General features: G+C 44.2%; 1 protein-coding gene across 1 annotated transcript; it reads left to right on the top strand.

The window, feature by feature from the left end:
• Nucleotides 1-4,529: 4,529 nt before the first annotated feature.
• GKN2 (gastrokine 2) lies at nucleotides 4,530-12,280 on the top strand. Its single transcript, XM_025470222.3, has 6 exons — nucleotides 4,530-4,635; nucleotides 6,579-6,629; nucleotides 7,070-7,207; nucleotides 9,283-9,393; nucleotides 10,217-10,373; nucleotides 11,694-12,280. The coding sequence occupies exons 1-6, from the start codon at nucleotides 4,624-4,626 to the stop codon at nucleotides 11,774-11,776; spliced, it is 552 nt and encodes a 183-aa protein (XP_025326007.1). The 5' UTR covers nucleotides 4,530-4,623; the 3' UTR covers nucleotides 11,777-12,280.
• Nucleotides 12,281-12,789: the final 509 nt, after the last annotated feature.

Here is a 12,789-nt window from a genome sequence, read left to right as displayed (position 1 = left end):
ATATCTAAGTCTGGCTCTAAGGCTGGCTTTGTTTCTCTGGATTGTGTGTTTTTGTTTGGTTTGGTTGGTTTCCTTTGTCTTGTTCTTGCCTTTTAGTATGCCTTGTAGTTTTTCAACGTTTTATATTCAATATATTGAATGACATTGATTTGCAAATGTTAAATGAATCTTGACTTCACAGGAAAAAATCCTCTCAGTTATGATGTATTATTATTTTTATATATTACTATATTCAATATGCTGATGTTTTTTGGAGTTTTTTTCATCTATGTTCATAAGGGATTTGGGTCTGTAGCTTATTTTTTCATATTATCTTTGTCTATTTTTGGTATCAGGTTAAGTCTGGCCTTATGGGATGAGTTTGAAAGTGTCTCTCTTTTCTTATTCTCTGGTAGAATTTGTGTAGAATTGATATTATTTCTTCCTTAAAAGGCAGAATTTGCCTGTGTGACGCTATCAGGTCCTGGAATTTTCTTTGTGGGAAAGTTTTTAACTACAAATTCAGTTTCTTTGATTGATATAGGTCCACTCAAGATATTTATTTCTTCTTAAGTAAATGTTGATAGTTTGTGGTTTCAAGAATTTTGTCTATTTCATTTAGATTGTTGAAGTCTGGGATATTAAGTTGTTTGGAATATTTCCTTACTAGCCTTTTAATGGGCCAAAATCAACGATGATATATTGATGTTCCCTTTTTATCAGTGGTATTAATAATTCATGCCTTTTTTTCCTTGAACAGTCTGAATAGAAATTTATCAATCGATTGATTATTTAAATAATTCATTGGTATTTTTCATTATGTTTCCTTTATTTTCTATTTTCAATTTCATGTACTTCTGCTTTTATCTCTATTATTTCTTGTTCTAGGTTTAATTTGATATTTAATTTCAGGTTTCTTAAGGTGCATACTTCAATCACTTATTTGAGGCCCTTGTACATTTCTTTCTTTCTTTCTCTCCTTCTCTTTCTTTCTTTCTTTCTTTCTTTCTTTCTTTCTTTCTTTCTTTTCTTTCCTTTGTTTTTTTCTAGTATGAGTATTCAATGTTACAATTTTCTCTTTAAGCTGCATCCCACATATTCTGATGTGTTGCATTTTCACTTCCTTAAGTTCAAAATATTTTCTAATTTCCTTGTGACCGACTACCTCTTTCACCCACGATTTATTTAGAAATGGTTTCTTAAAAACGTTCAGATAATTAGGGATTTTCCGGCTCTCTTAGTCCCATTTATATTTAATTGAATAAAGCTGCTTGAATTTCCAATTCTTTAAGAATTTACAAGTTTGAACATCTTTTACTTATAATAAATCATGTTAATAACATTAGGTAAATTTTATTGCAAGCTTACTCTGTGCCAGTGACTATTGTGTATATGAGCTCATCCATGTTCACAAGGATGCTTTGAGGAGGCACTTTGTCCTCCTGTCTTTCCTCATGAGGATTTTGAAGCCCACGGTGAGAAATTAGAGAGCTCAGCATTTGAATCCAGGCAGGATGTGTTCAGAGCTTCAACTCTGCACCATCTCCTCTTTGTGCCCATTCTTCCTGTAATGAGGTTCTTTGCCCACATATCATATGTGTTCAATATTCTCCTGCAAATTTGTAAAAACTTTTTGTAAGTTGAAAATATTAATTTTTGGAGATTTTAGATAAACACTTATCTGTTTATTAATAATAAAAATAAGAAAGTTTATTCATTTCCCCCCAAAACAAGAAAATATCCCTCTTTGTCTTTCATATGTGTTAAAAGTATTTTTCCTGAGTTTTAAATGTGCCTTTACTCTTTTTTAACAACTAATGATCCTATTTTAAGTGGTTCTGGGATAAGGCTATAGTTATTTGGGCAAGTTAACGTAGATCCTACCATAAGAATAAGTAATTCTAAATTAATTTTCAAAATACATGTAAACATTTTATATGATGTAAAAGAAGCCAAAAAAAAAAAAAAGGAAAAAACTAGAAGGAAATAAGGTAAACATTGATCCAAATTTTGCAATGCAAAAAGATTTTTCTAAAGCCTCAAAGTATTGGAATAAATCACAAGAAAAAAGAAAAGTACGAGCTTTATTGAATAATATATAAAGGATCATTAGTTTCTCACCATGGGCTTCAAAAGATAAGATCATAATAAAGAAGGTGTGAGTTAAAATGTGTTTCAACTTACATAATGAAAAGGTAACTAACCAAATAAGTAGTCGGAAATGAATTTACTATTTGGTTTGCACAACAAAATAGCAAGAAGAAGACATTAACTAAGGATTTTTAAAAAAATTTACACTCAATGTGTATGTATATATATATGTATATTATAGAGGATTATCCTCCCACATTATAGAGGATAACTATCATGATGGTAATGCGAGAGCTAAGCATCATTAAGGTATTGGCAAAATCCTTGTTCTATGTTCTTCTGTTCCCACTGCTGCAACATACATAATAAATGGTACTATTGGAATGGCAAAAAAAGAAAAATTACACTCAATTAATTAACATATATCATTAGTCTCAGAGGTACACTAAGGATGTATTTGAGATATAAATAAAGGTATTATATTCATAAAAAGAAACAAGAAATTATGAGACAAAATAGGCAGAAACATAAGAGCACATTGCTGAGGAGAAGAACAAGTCAGGAACGTGGTAACCGTGCTGATAGCAGGTTTCACCTCGGCAACAGCGGATGCCGGAAGGCAGTGGGAGAGCATCTTTAAAGTGCGAGACGGGAAAATGCCTGTCGGTCTATAACTCTTATTCCAAAGTGAGAACAAAATAAAGATGTTTCCAAACACGAGAAGAAATTAATACCCTTGGCTCCCAATAAAAGATCTATAAAAGATATACGTAAGCCGAAAGAAAATAAAGTTCTTGGGATATATAAAAAAGAATTAGCCCCCAAATTGATGAAATATTTCAACAAATTTTATTCTCTGTTGATGGTAAATCTAAGTATTTTGATAACAATTTTTTAAAAGTGAAAGTACAACACTGAGCAAATATAACAATACGGGGTGGAAAAGATGCTCAGCAATGAGTCTAAGGTGACTGCGTCCCTTGTCTCCATTGAGATAAAAACACAGGACGTCTTTTGGATTTGTGGGCAACGTGAATAATTAAGGATGCCAGCTAAAATCTCAAAGTTAGGATCAAACAATAAAAAAGTCCAAATCTTCTGGGAACAGAAGGGAAAAAAAGAGAACATAAAATTTTTATCAGTACAAGGAGGGCAGACGATAGGAGGAAACGCAAAGGGTGGAATAGCTCTGTCCGCCCTCATGTCTGTAGGTCTGGGAGCTGGCTTACGTTTTGGGGTGAGGAGCCAAATTTGGGACAATATTTGCAGACGTGCAAATATTCTCCCAAAACTGTGATTCTTCCTGTTGCCACTATCTCAAGAAGGTGTAACGAAGCAGCGTGCTTTCATCCACCCCAGGTGACCAGCCAGGGTAGCGGAATTCCAGTAAGTTAGGTCACCCCCAAATTGCCCAATGTCTGCTTTTCAAAAGCCCCATTTTTTAAAGCTGCTAGTTAGGACGTCACTCCAGCTCTAGAACAAGGACATCGCTTATGTTACTTCTCTGCTTACTATAGCGATCCCCAATAGTTAACAATTTTGCCATTGACAGGTTCTGTTTATTTTTCTATTTCCCCGGCTCCTGAACTCATGATCCCACTAGCCAAACATTTTTGAATGTGGTATTATAAAAATGGCACAAATTCAACTTTATTCCATTTTTTTTTAATCTGAGAAACTTCCAGTGCACTTTAGGATAAGTAGAGATACATAACTCACAGTTTTTACAGAGTTTGGGGCAACGTTTAATGTGAATGTTTGGTTAACCCCAGTCATTGGGCAGAGTGCTCTCTGGGCCTTGTTCCTCATGAATCTCTGGAAATTGGAAGCAACGTTAATAGGGAAACGGAAGAAAGTCATAGGGGGCCCCCAGCCACTGAGTTCACCTCTAGTCTTACTTCCGTTCTTTGGGCAGAAGAATTCAAAATGCAGGGCAGACATGGAAAGACACTAAAGCCCCAACGTAGGGCTTAAGGGAGGGCTTTACCGTAGGGGGCAGAGAGTAAGACCATGTCCTTGTATTTCTATAAGATGTTGGTGTTGAACAAGCATCTTGTTATTTATTTATGTATTTATTTATGATTTTATTTACTTATTCATGAGAGACAGAGAGAGAGAGGCAGAGATACAGGCAGAGGGAGAAGCAGGCTCCGTGCAGGGAGCCCGACGCGGGACTCGATCCTGGGACCCCGGGGTAACACCCTGGGCCAAAGGCAGACGCTGAACCTCTGAGCCACCCAGGCATCCCCTTGCAATATTTTTAAAGGGTGGAAATTGAGATCTTGACTGCAACATAATGCAGATAAGGAGTATTTGCTGAGTGACCAAGTGGTAAATTTTTATCACTGACGAATGAACTTTACTGATACCAGGTTATGTCACTGGGTCTCAATCCTGATAAAGGAGTTTGCTCGGGTTTGTCAGAGATATGGACATAGCCTTTCCCAGAGTAATTATTCTGGAAAGAGATTTCCACACCTTAAAGCTAATATAAAGGGTAGAAGTTGCACTGGCAGCCTCACTTGCTCTGGCTCCTTCTTCCCATCAGGCAAAATGAAAATCCTCGTGAGTATTTGCTTATGCTTCTTTATAGTTTTGTGGTGGCTCTTGCAGGGAACATGTGAATCCAATATGCCTTGGATTTCAGAAGTCTTAGGTGAACACTGTGCATGCTTCTAAGCTTCTGTGATTGAATTACATCATGTTTTTGGCAGGGATAGTGTTAAATATTAAGTCGGATATTTATTTGTCTGCTGTCTATTTTCCGAGATGTTTACTAAAAAAGATGCAAAGAAAACATTTTGGAAATATCTAGAGGATTTTAATTTTGGAGAATTTTTAATAATTCCTTCTTATGAGCTTGGGAAGGAATGTAGGTGTTTTAGGGCAATAGCATCTACTACTTAAAAGAGAAGGTATAATTTTTTGGAAAAGACAATAGCAGCAGTCATTTGCTAAGTGTGTATTAGATTCTAGGCTAAACGTACATACTTTGATTCTTTACTTCAACAGCTCTGTGAGCTGAGTAGTGTTACCCCGTTCTACAGATGAGGAGACTGAGGCACAGAGGAATGTGATTTTCCCATTCCGGTAAATATGAGGTTTAGACCTGAAAGTACCCGTCCCCATCCCGCCGGCGGGAGCGATCACGGCGTAGTGTTTCTGCCGTGTCTTCCCTCCTCCTGCCGACCCCAGCCCCGATCCCAGGCTCCCACGGCTTCACTCTGCAGTGCTCCATGAACAGAGGTTTGTGTTTTGACCCAGAATGGAACTCCTTCCACCAGTTATCTATCCCTTATTCTCATGGAGTTGTTGAGGGAGAAAGCAAAATGAGGAGTTCCTCCCCACCAGGTGTTCAAGATTGTTGGCTTAAAGAGTTCCAGCTCCAAGGCGTCTCTTGATTTTCCACGAGGAGGTCTGTGACTGAAACATAGACCCGTCACCGTGGTGCATGAATCAAGGTGTCGGGTGGGTGGCTACTTGGGGACCGGGGACACTTCCTGAGCTCGCTCTAATTACATCACTCTGGTGGCGAGTCGTCCACTCATCTGTTCAAACCTCTGTATTAGACCCGTTAAATAGAATACAGAGGATTGCCAGGAGTTACAGGAGCTGGCCCTGAGTCAGGGAAGGAGTGGGGCTGTGCAGGTAGCCAGGTCAGGTATCTACATACAGGTCTTGGTCAGACACCCCACCCCCAGGCCTCAGAAGACAAATGTTCTTGGTGTTTGTCAGGAAAATAGAAAAATCCTCCTGATAGGTCTTAAAAATATCTGCCTTCCTGCAGATCCCCTCCGTGAGCGGTTTGCAATGACAGCGCCGTACATTGTGGTGTTGGGAACAGAGAACACAAAACTGGGATCCACAGGTTGGAGAAGACTCTAAACTGCAGCAAAATGTCAGAACTGTATCAATGTCGGCCTCAAAGCCCATTAGCCTAACATTTGTCTGACGGCCTCACTAAGGATCCCGTCCTTGGTGTCAGCCTCAAACGTTAGCCATGCCTCCAAGTTTCCTGTTTTCATAATTTCCCTTGGGAATCCATGGTAGCTCTATCATCCACAAACCCACTGTAAATCTGTTTTACCCCCTCAGTCTCAAGGAATTAAATATATATATTTTTTAACCATAAAATACAACTTCACTCCCGTAATCCAAATCCACTATGTGTCACACCAGGGTGTTCCTTCTTATCACTGTTCACCTGCTCCAACTTGTTTCTGGCATGAGAACGTGTGCTACCTAGAAGATTAGGATGTTGGGAAGGGTTGGGAATTGGGCATAAAGATAGAAGAATGACAAATAGCACGAAGTCAATAAATACCTGCCAAATGAGGGAATGTGTGTTTCACATCTTGGAAATGGACTGTTGGCTGCCCATGACCACACACCTGTGTCTCAGGGCGTATATTTTCTGAGACTTGTGCTGGTCTTGTCCAGTGTCCCCGTAGGTCCCTACCCTCAGTGACTGCCCTATAGAGAGTGGATGCAACTGGTCTGTCTTTCAGGTGGTATTTCTGGTGCTGGCCATCTTTGGGACACAATCCCATGGATACGAGGTAAGTCGGTTCACTATGGATTTTATATCTTGGAGTAATTGGGAGGGGGCAAGGAAGAGACAAGATAATCTATCTGAAGGACCGTAGAGAGCGCATATGCCCTATTTGGGATGGAATCCCAGAAATAACCAAAAATGGAAATGAAACGATTGGTTATTTCTTTTCAACTGCAATGACTTAAAAAAAAAATGCAACCCATTGCTTTAAAATGTGGTCCATCTCATTTCTCGTGTGATGTCACTGCTTCTCCCATTTCTCATATGAAGAAGAGCTTCGCATTCCTACTTTAGCATGTGTCTTTGGTCTAGGATGCCAGTGAGGAGGTTTCAGGCTTCAGTCTCTTGTTCATAGCAAGTGGAAGGCTTTATTTTGTCAAGAGGGTTGCCTTTCCAGTGCCCATGATTTATGGACAAACCATTATGTCTTTGATGTTAATCTAGGTTTATAACATCATCAGCCCAAACAACAATGGTGGCAATCTTCAGGAGACGGTGTCCATTGACAATCAAAAAAACATCGCCATCGTTAACGTCCACGCAGGATCATGCTCCTCTACCACAATTTTTGACTATAAACATGTAAGCAGCAAGGGAAATTGCACATTCTTCAAGACTGGATTTCTAAAGGGTGGAGGGGTGGCCACTTACTACCCAAGAACTATCGTTGCGATTCTTTTACAATTTTCCTTGCTTTTGCTTTTCCCTTTTCAAAAAGATTTTATTTAATTATTTTATTGAGAGAGAGAGAGAGAGAGAGAGAGCGAGAGCAAGAGCGAGAGCATGCACCAGAGGAGGGGAAGGGCCATCGGGAGAGGGAGAGAGAGAACCTGAAGCAGACTCTGAGCTCAGAGTCGGGCTGGGGGCTCGATCTCATGACCCTGAGATTGTGACCTGAGCTGAAACCAAGGGTCGGACACTTAAGAACACCCAGGTGCCCCTCCCAAAAAACCATTTCTAAGCAAAAAAAAAGTATGACAGGAAAGATACGCATTTGCTTCACCTTTTCAGGTGGCAATTGGAAGCATCCTGATACTGTTTCCCTACAGGCTCAGAAAGCGTCTAGAAGGGTGGGCCAAAACCCAGAGTGCAGCCTGGCACACAGGCTCTCAAAAATATTCACTGAAGGAACAAATGAATGAATTAGGGCTTCTAATATGAAAACCTGTGCCAAAAAAAGAACGATTTCAGAATAAGCAATCACAGAATAGCAGAAATCCACAACATCTATGCACATTTAACCATGTAAGTCGGATGACAGTAAATCATACTTCTGGAAGAAGGAGCATATGTTAACCAAAAACTCCAAACTATTTCCAAGTTTCAGTTACTAGTATTAATAGTAAGTCTTAGAAAATTGCTCAGAGAAGTTATTTGGTCCTTTATCCATTTATTTGTTTGTTTTCCACTTGTTCCACCTGGTAAGGAGCTTGTTCCTACCGTGGGGCAGAGCTAGGCACTGTGGCTCTAAGGAGGTTGTAGTTCATCTCACCGGACATTTGAACACACTTTTTGTGTCCTTTTCTTGTAGGAATCTCCTCACATGCCTCCTCCCCATCGCCATTAGGAGTTCTAGGGTGCATGTGAGAGCATGCACTCTTTGAAAGATACCATTTTGTTTTATTTTATTATTTTATTTTATGTATTTTTTGAAAGATACCATTTTAAAGAAAGGTCTACTTAAATTGTTTTTTAAGGCAGATTTCAGGGAAATCAGCAGTGTCTCAAAAAAAAAAAAAAAAAAAAAGAAGAAAATCCCAGAGTGGTGAGGACTTGGTTTAGCCCCTTCCACAACCATCGGGCTTTGCCTTAGTCTATTTTTGAATTTTAGGAACTGGCAATTTGTGAGAATTGAAAAATAGGAACTAGAAGACCGTTTGTATGACACACAGCCTCACGGACTGTATAATAATTTGGAAATCCATGGAGAAAACCCCATTTGGGATGAAGGTTAGGTGGCCTCCGCTCCCACCTGGCTCCATGGGCCTCACCCGCCTCCAGGCCGGGCCCGACCCACCAGCCCGGGTCTCAGGTGGAGACAGGCTGGAGAGAAGCCAGTCGTCAAGGAGGGGAGGACAGATGAAAGGGGGGGGGTGTTGGCAGCGGGGGCCGCGCCGTGCGCAGGAGTGTAGGGGTCCCTGCAACGGTGAAAACCTTCGCCATCTGCGTTTCCCAGTAGAGACGCTACCTGCCGCGTGTGGCTGCTGAGCGCGGACTGGGACAGGCCATTTAAAGATTTTCAATGTTGCTTAATTTGAATTTAAATCTAGATAGCACCTGTGGCTAGGAAGGAGCTTGGTGGAACGCACAGTTCTAAAGGGGACTGCATCCGTCCCAAGTTGAGGGAAAGGCAGAGAGAGAGAGAGGGAGCTGCTGCTTCCTGACTGTCCAGAGCCCGCAGACTACAGGCCCGGGGTGCAAACCGGGAGACCTGGGACACAGGGCACGGCTCTGTCCCGCCTCAGAGGGAGCGACAGCTAGTGAAGAAGTTAAACTATCAGGCAAAAGAAGGTGAATGCATGGAATGGGTTTGGGGGTGGCCCTCCCTGCGCCGTCTCAGGGCTTTCCTCCAGCCCCAAGGGTCCAGCCCACCTACCCCCCGCAGCCCAGAAGCCAGGGGACCAGGAGGGCCAGTAACCGTGTTCTCGCTGCCTCAGGGCTACATCGCCTCCAGGGTGCTGTCCCGAAGAGCCTGCTACATCCTGAAGATGAACCATAAGGCCATCCCCTCCCTGGACCAGCTAAAACGGTACACCTATGAGAAACAGGTAATTTTGCTGAACCCCTACTTATTCCCTGTTCTTTTAAGATTTTATTTATTTATTTATTTATTTATTTAGTTAGTTAGTTAGTTAGTTAGTTATGAGAGACGCAGAGAGAGAGGCAGAGACCCAGGCGGAGGGAGGAGCAGGTCCCTGCAGGGGGCCCAACGCGGGACTCGATCCCGGGACCCCAGGGTCACGCCCTGGGCCCAAGGCAGATGCTCCACCGCTGAGCCCTGGGCGCCCCCTTATTCCCTGTTCTTCATCCGGGGAGAACTGGCGCCTCCAGAGGAGTGACGAGGCTCAAGGGGAAGGTCATAGTGTTAGACCTTCCCGTGGACGCGTCGTCTCCACCTGTCAGTGCTTCCTCGTTCACGGCTTGGGGGACCCGAGCGCATCTCTCAGCTCGATCGCTACCGCGCAGGCCCCGATGCCGCGGCTTGTTACCTGTTCCGCTGTTTCTGTGGCGCAGGCTGGACGCCAGGGCTTGAGACGTGGTGCGGGCGGAAACACGAGGGCACGAGGGAAGTTGCACAGGAGCCAAGGGGCCACCCGGGAGAGCACGAGCACAGCTTCCTTCTCCCTCCCCCTGTGTCCTGCCATCTGTGCCTCCTTTGCCCGGGGGTTCACCCTCCCTAGGTTTCAGGGCCCCCACGGTGAAGCCACCGCGTCCTACTGAGGCTCCTCTGCAGACTGAGTGCTCAGAGGACAGGGTGTCCTGGGGCTCCTGGCTGCCTCTGCTTAGTAGCACGAAAAGTCGGCGTAGAATACGGAACACCGGGTGGCGTCCACCTATTTTATCCTCCCCCCCACCCCCCCACTGCTCTAGGCCATGCAAAGCATCTTCTCCGATAAGTACCTCTGGGTCAAGTACAACCCGCTGCAGTCCCTGATCATGCACATAGACTGGTTCCTGTTCGGCTCGCCCATCAGGGAGCTGTGCAGTCACGTCCCCCTGTACAAGGGGGAGGTGTTCGAGAAGCCACGTGAGTACCAGCCAGCTATCCCTTCGTCACGGATGTCGTGAAGGCTCCCCCGTGGGTGAGCAGGGGTGGACGTGGAGCTCGGCTCCTGGCAGTTGGCGTCAGGAACTGAACGCCAGCGTCTGTGCAAATTGTGCCACACGTTAGGGAGACACAGAAGTGAGTAAGACTCTGCCACCAACGGACTCAGAGTCTGGCTGGGAAAGTGGATGGGTTCACCCAGAGGAGGAATCTTTGGGATGTCCCAGGTGCTGAGGAAGGACCGTCGGGTTCCCTAATGTGCGGCGCGCTGAGCGGAGTCGGTAACACAGTTCTGCAGGCTTGGAAGGCCTGAGATCTTCAGATCTACTCAGTCCTTCACACATACACATGCACACGAGTTGCCCACGTTAACTCTGTGAGGCGAGGGTTGTGTTCTCTTGATCTCGGTCACCGTCCTACGATGCGTATGTGTAGCGAAGCATCACAGTGCACCCTTGAAATACACACAGGTCCATTTGTCAATTATTCTTCAAAAAAGCGAATCTAGGATAGAACGAGGCTAAGAAAGAGCGAGCCACGTGCCCCGATTGGCGGGGAGTAGACCCTTGAGTCACCCAGGGGACGGCCGTCGCCGCAGCCATTACTGGCATCTGTATACAAAGTCTCCAAGCATGCGACAGTGGCCAGAGGGAAAGAGGGGCCAGGCCGCGGATGGTGAATGGAACAAGGTAAATTCCCCAGCCTAGTGGAAGGCAAGATAAAAAAGAAAATAATTAGCATTTATCACGTGTTTTACGGTCTACAAAAAAACTTTTTAAGACATCTTTCTTTTAGTAGCGTCATTAGTACTTATACAAGTAAAAGTGACCCGCGGGTCCCAGTGCAGAGTGTCAGAGCATCCATCGAACAGAGCCAGACAGCGCTTCTAGGAGTTGTCAGTCTTTTTTTATTATTATTATTATTTTATTTATTTCAGAGAGAGTGCGAGCGCATGCAAGAGAGAGAGAGAGAAAGAGTACACGAGTGGGGGCGAGGGGCAAAGAGAGGGGGCGAAGAAGATTCCTCCGCTGAGCGGGGAGCCCGAGGGTGGGGGGCCCTGGATCACGGCCTGAGCTGAAGGCCCCTGCTTCACCGGCTGAGCACCAGGCGCCCCAGGGCTTGTCAGTGTTGGGGAAGCTGAGGCGCTCTCCCCTTTGCAGCACGCGGAGAGCCAAGGACTTGGGGGACCTGGAACTACACGTACGACCCCTGGTCAAGGCAGTAACCAGAAGGCATCGGTTTGCTGCTTTCTAACGCTGTGTTTCTCAAGGCTCCTTTTTTGCAATTTTGTCCCTTTTTCAGACACTGTCGGTACTGGCGTCTGTTCAAAAGTCGGATTCCTGGGCATCTTTGGACTCTCCATCTGCGCAGACGTGGATGCGTAGGCATCGGCCCCCTGGCGTTGCCTTTTCCCAGACCCCTCCCCTTGGTTTCCACTCAGCAGCCACGTTAAGTTCTTTCCCAATGCCCCAACTAATGTTGAGACCCGGTGGTGAATCATAAATCCTATATCGACAGATGTCTGGGTGTTTCCTTTTTTTCAAACAGCAAAGGGAAACCAAACAGTGTTGACGTCAACACGTAGAGGGAAAGAATCTGCCAGGATTTCAGGCCCAGAGCGTAGAGTGTGAAGCCTCCCAGATAACAAATCTGAGTCATTACATGGTGGTCAGCTGGGTCCAAGTGTCCGTCTTGCCTCCACCAGACCAGAGGCCCATCTGTCCACCAAGAGCGGGGAGCTTCAGGGTACTCTTACCCTGAGGAGTACTGAGAAATGTCTAGAATTGTTGAATCATTATATTGTACCCCTGAAGCTAATATAACACTGTATGTTAATTAGACTTGAATAAGATTATAGCAAAATAAAACTTTAATTGAAAATAAAACAAGGGGATCCTTGGCTCAGCGGTTTGGCACCTGCCTTTGGCCCAAGGGCATGATCCTGGAGTCCCGCATGAGGCTCCCTGCATGGAGCCTGCTTCTCCCTCTGCCTGTGTCTCTGCCCCTCTCTCTCTCTCTCTATATATATATATGTCTATCATGAATAAATAAGTAAAATCTAAAAAAATAAAAAATAAATAAATAAAACAAAAAACAACCACGTGTGCCCTCCGGGTGGAGCAAGTGCTGGGGGGCGCGGTGGGCAGTGGCACCCCCCCTGCTCCGGGGGGCGGGGTTGGGTGGTTCTCTTAGCAAACAGCTCAACCAGCTCAGGTGAAGGAAACTGTCCCCTCGGACAAGGCCCCCAGCTTGGACGGGCCGTCACATGCATTTTAGAAAATGCCTTTTCGCTCATCAAAGCACTAGTCTCAACCTCCCTAAATACGATTATAACGTATTTTATCTTGGAGTGAGGATAGAGGTGGTTGGGAGCGCCAAATCAATATATAGGCGGAAA

The sequence above is a fragment of the Canis lupus genome, chromosome 10, assembly GCF_003254725.2.
Source record: "Canis lupus dingo isolate Sandy chromosome 10, ASM325472v2, whole genome shotgun sequence".
Lineage (NCBI taxonomy): Eukaryota > Metazoa > Chordata > Mammalia > Carnivora > Canidae > Canis > Canis lupus.
Note: the sequence above shows the minus strand (reverse complement) of the source record. Positions and strands in the feature narration are given on the sequence as shown.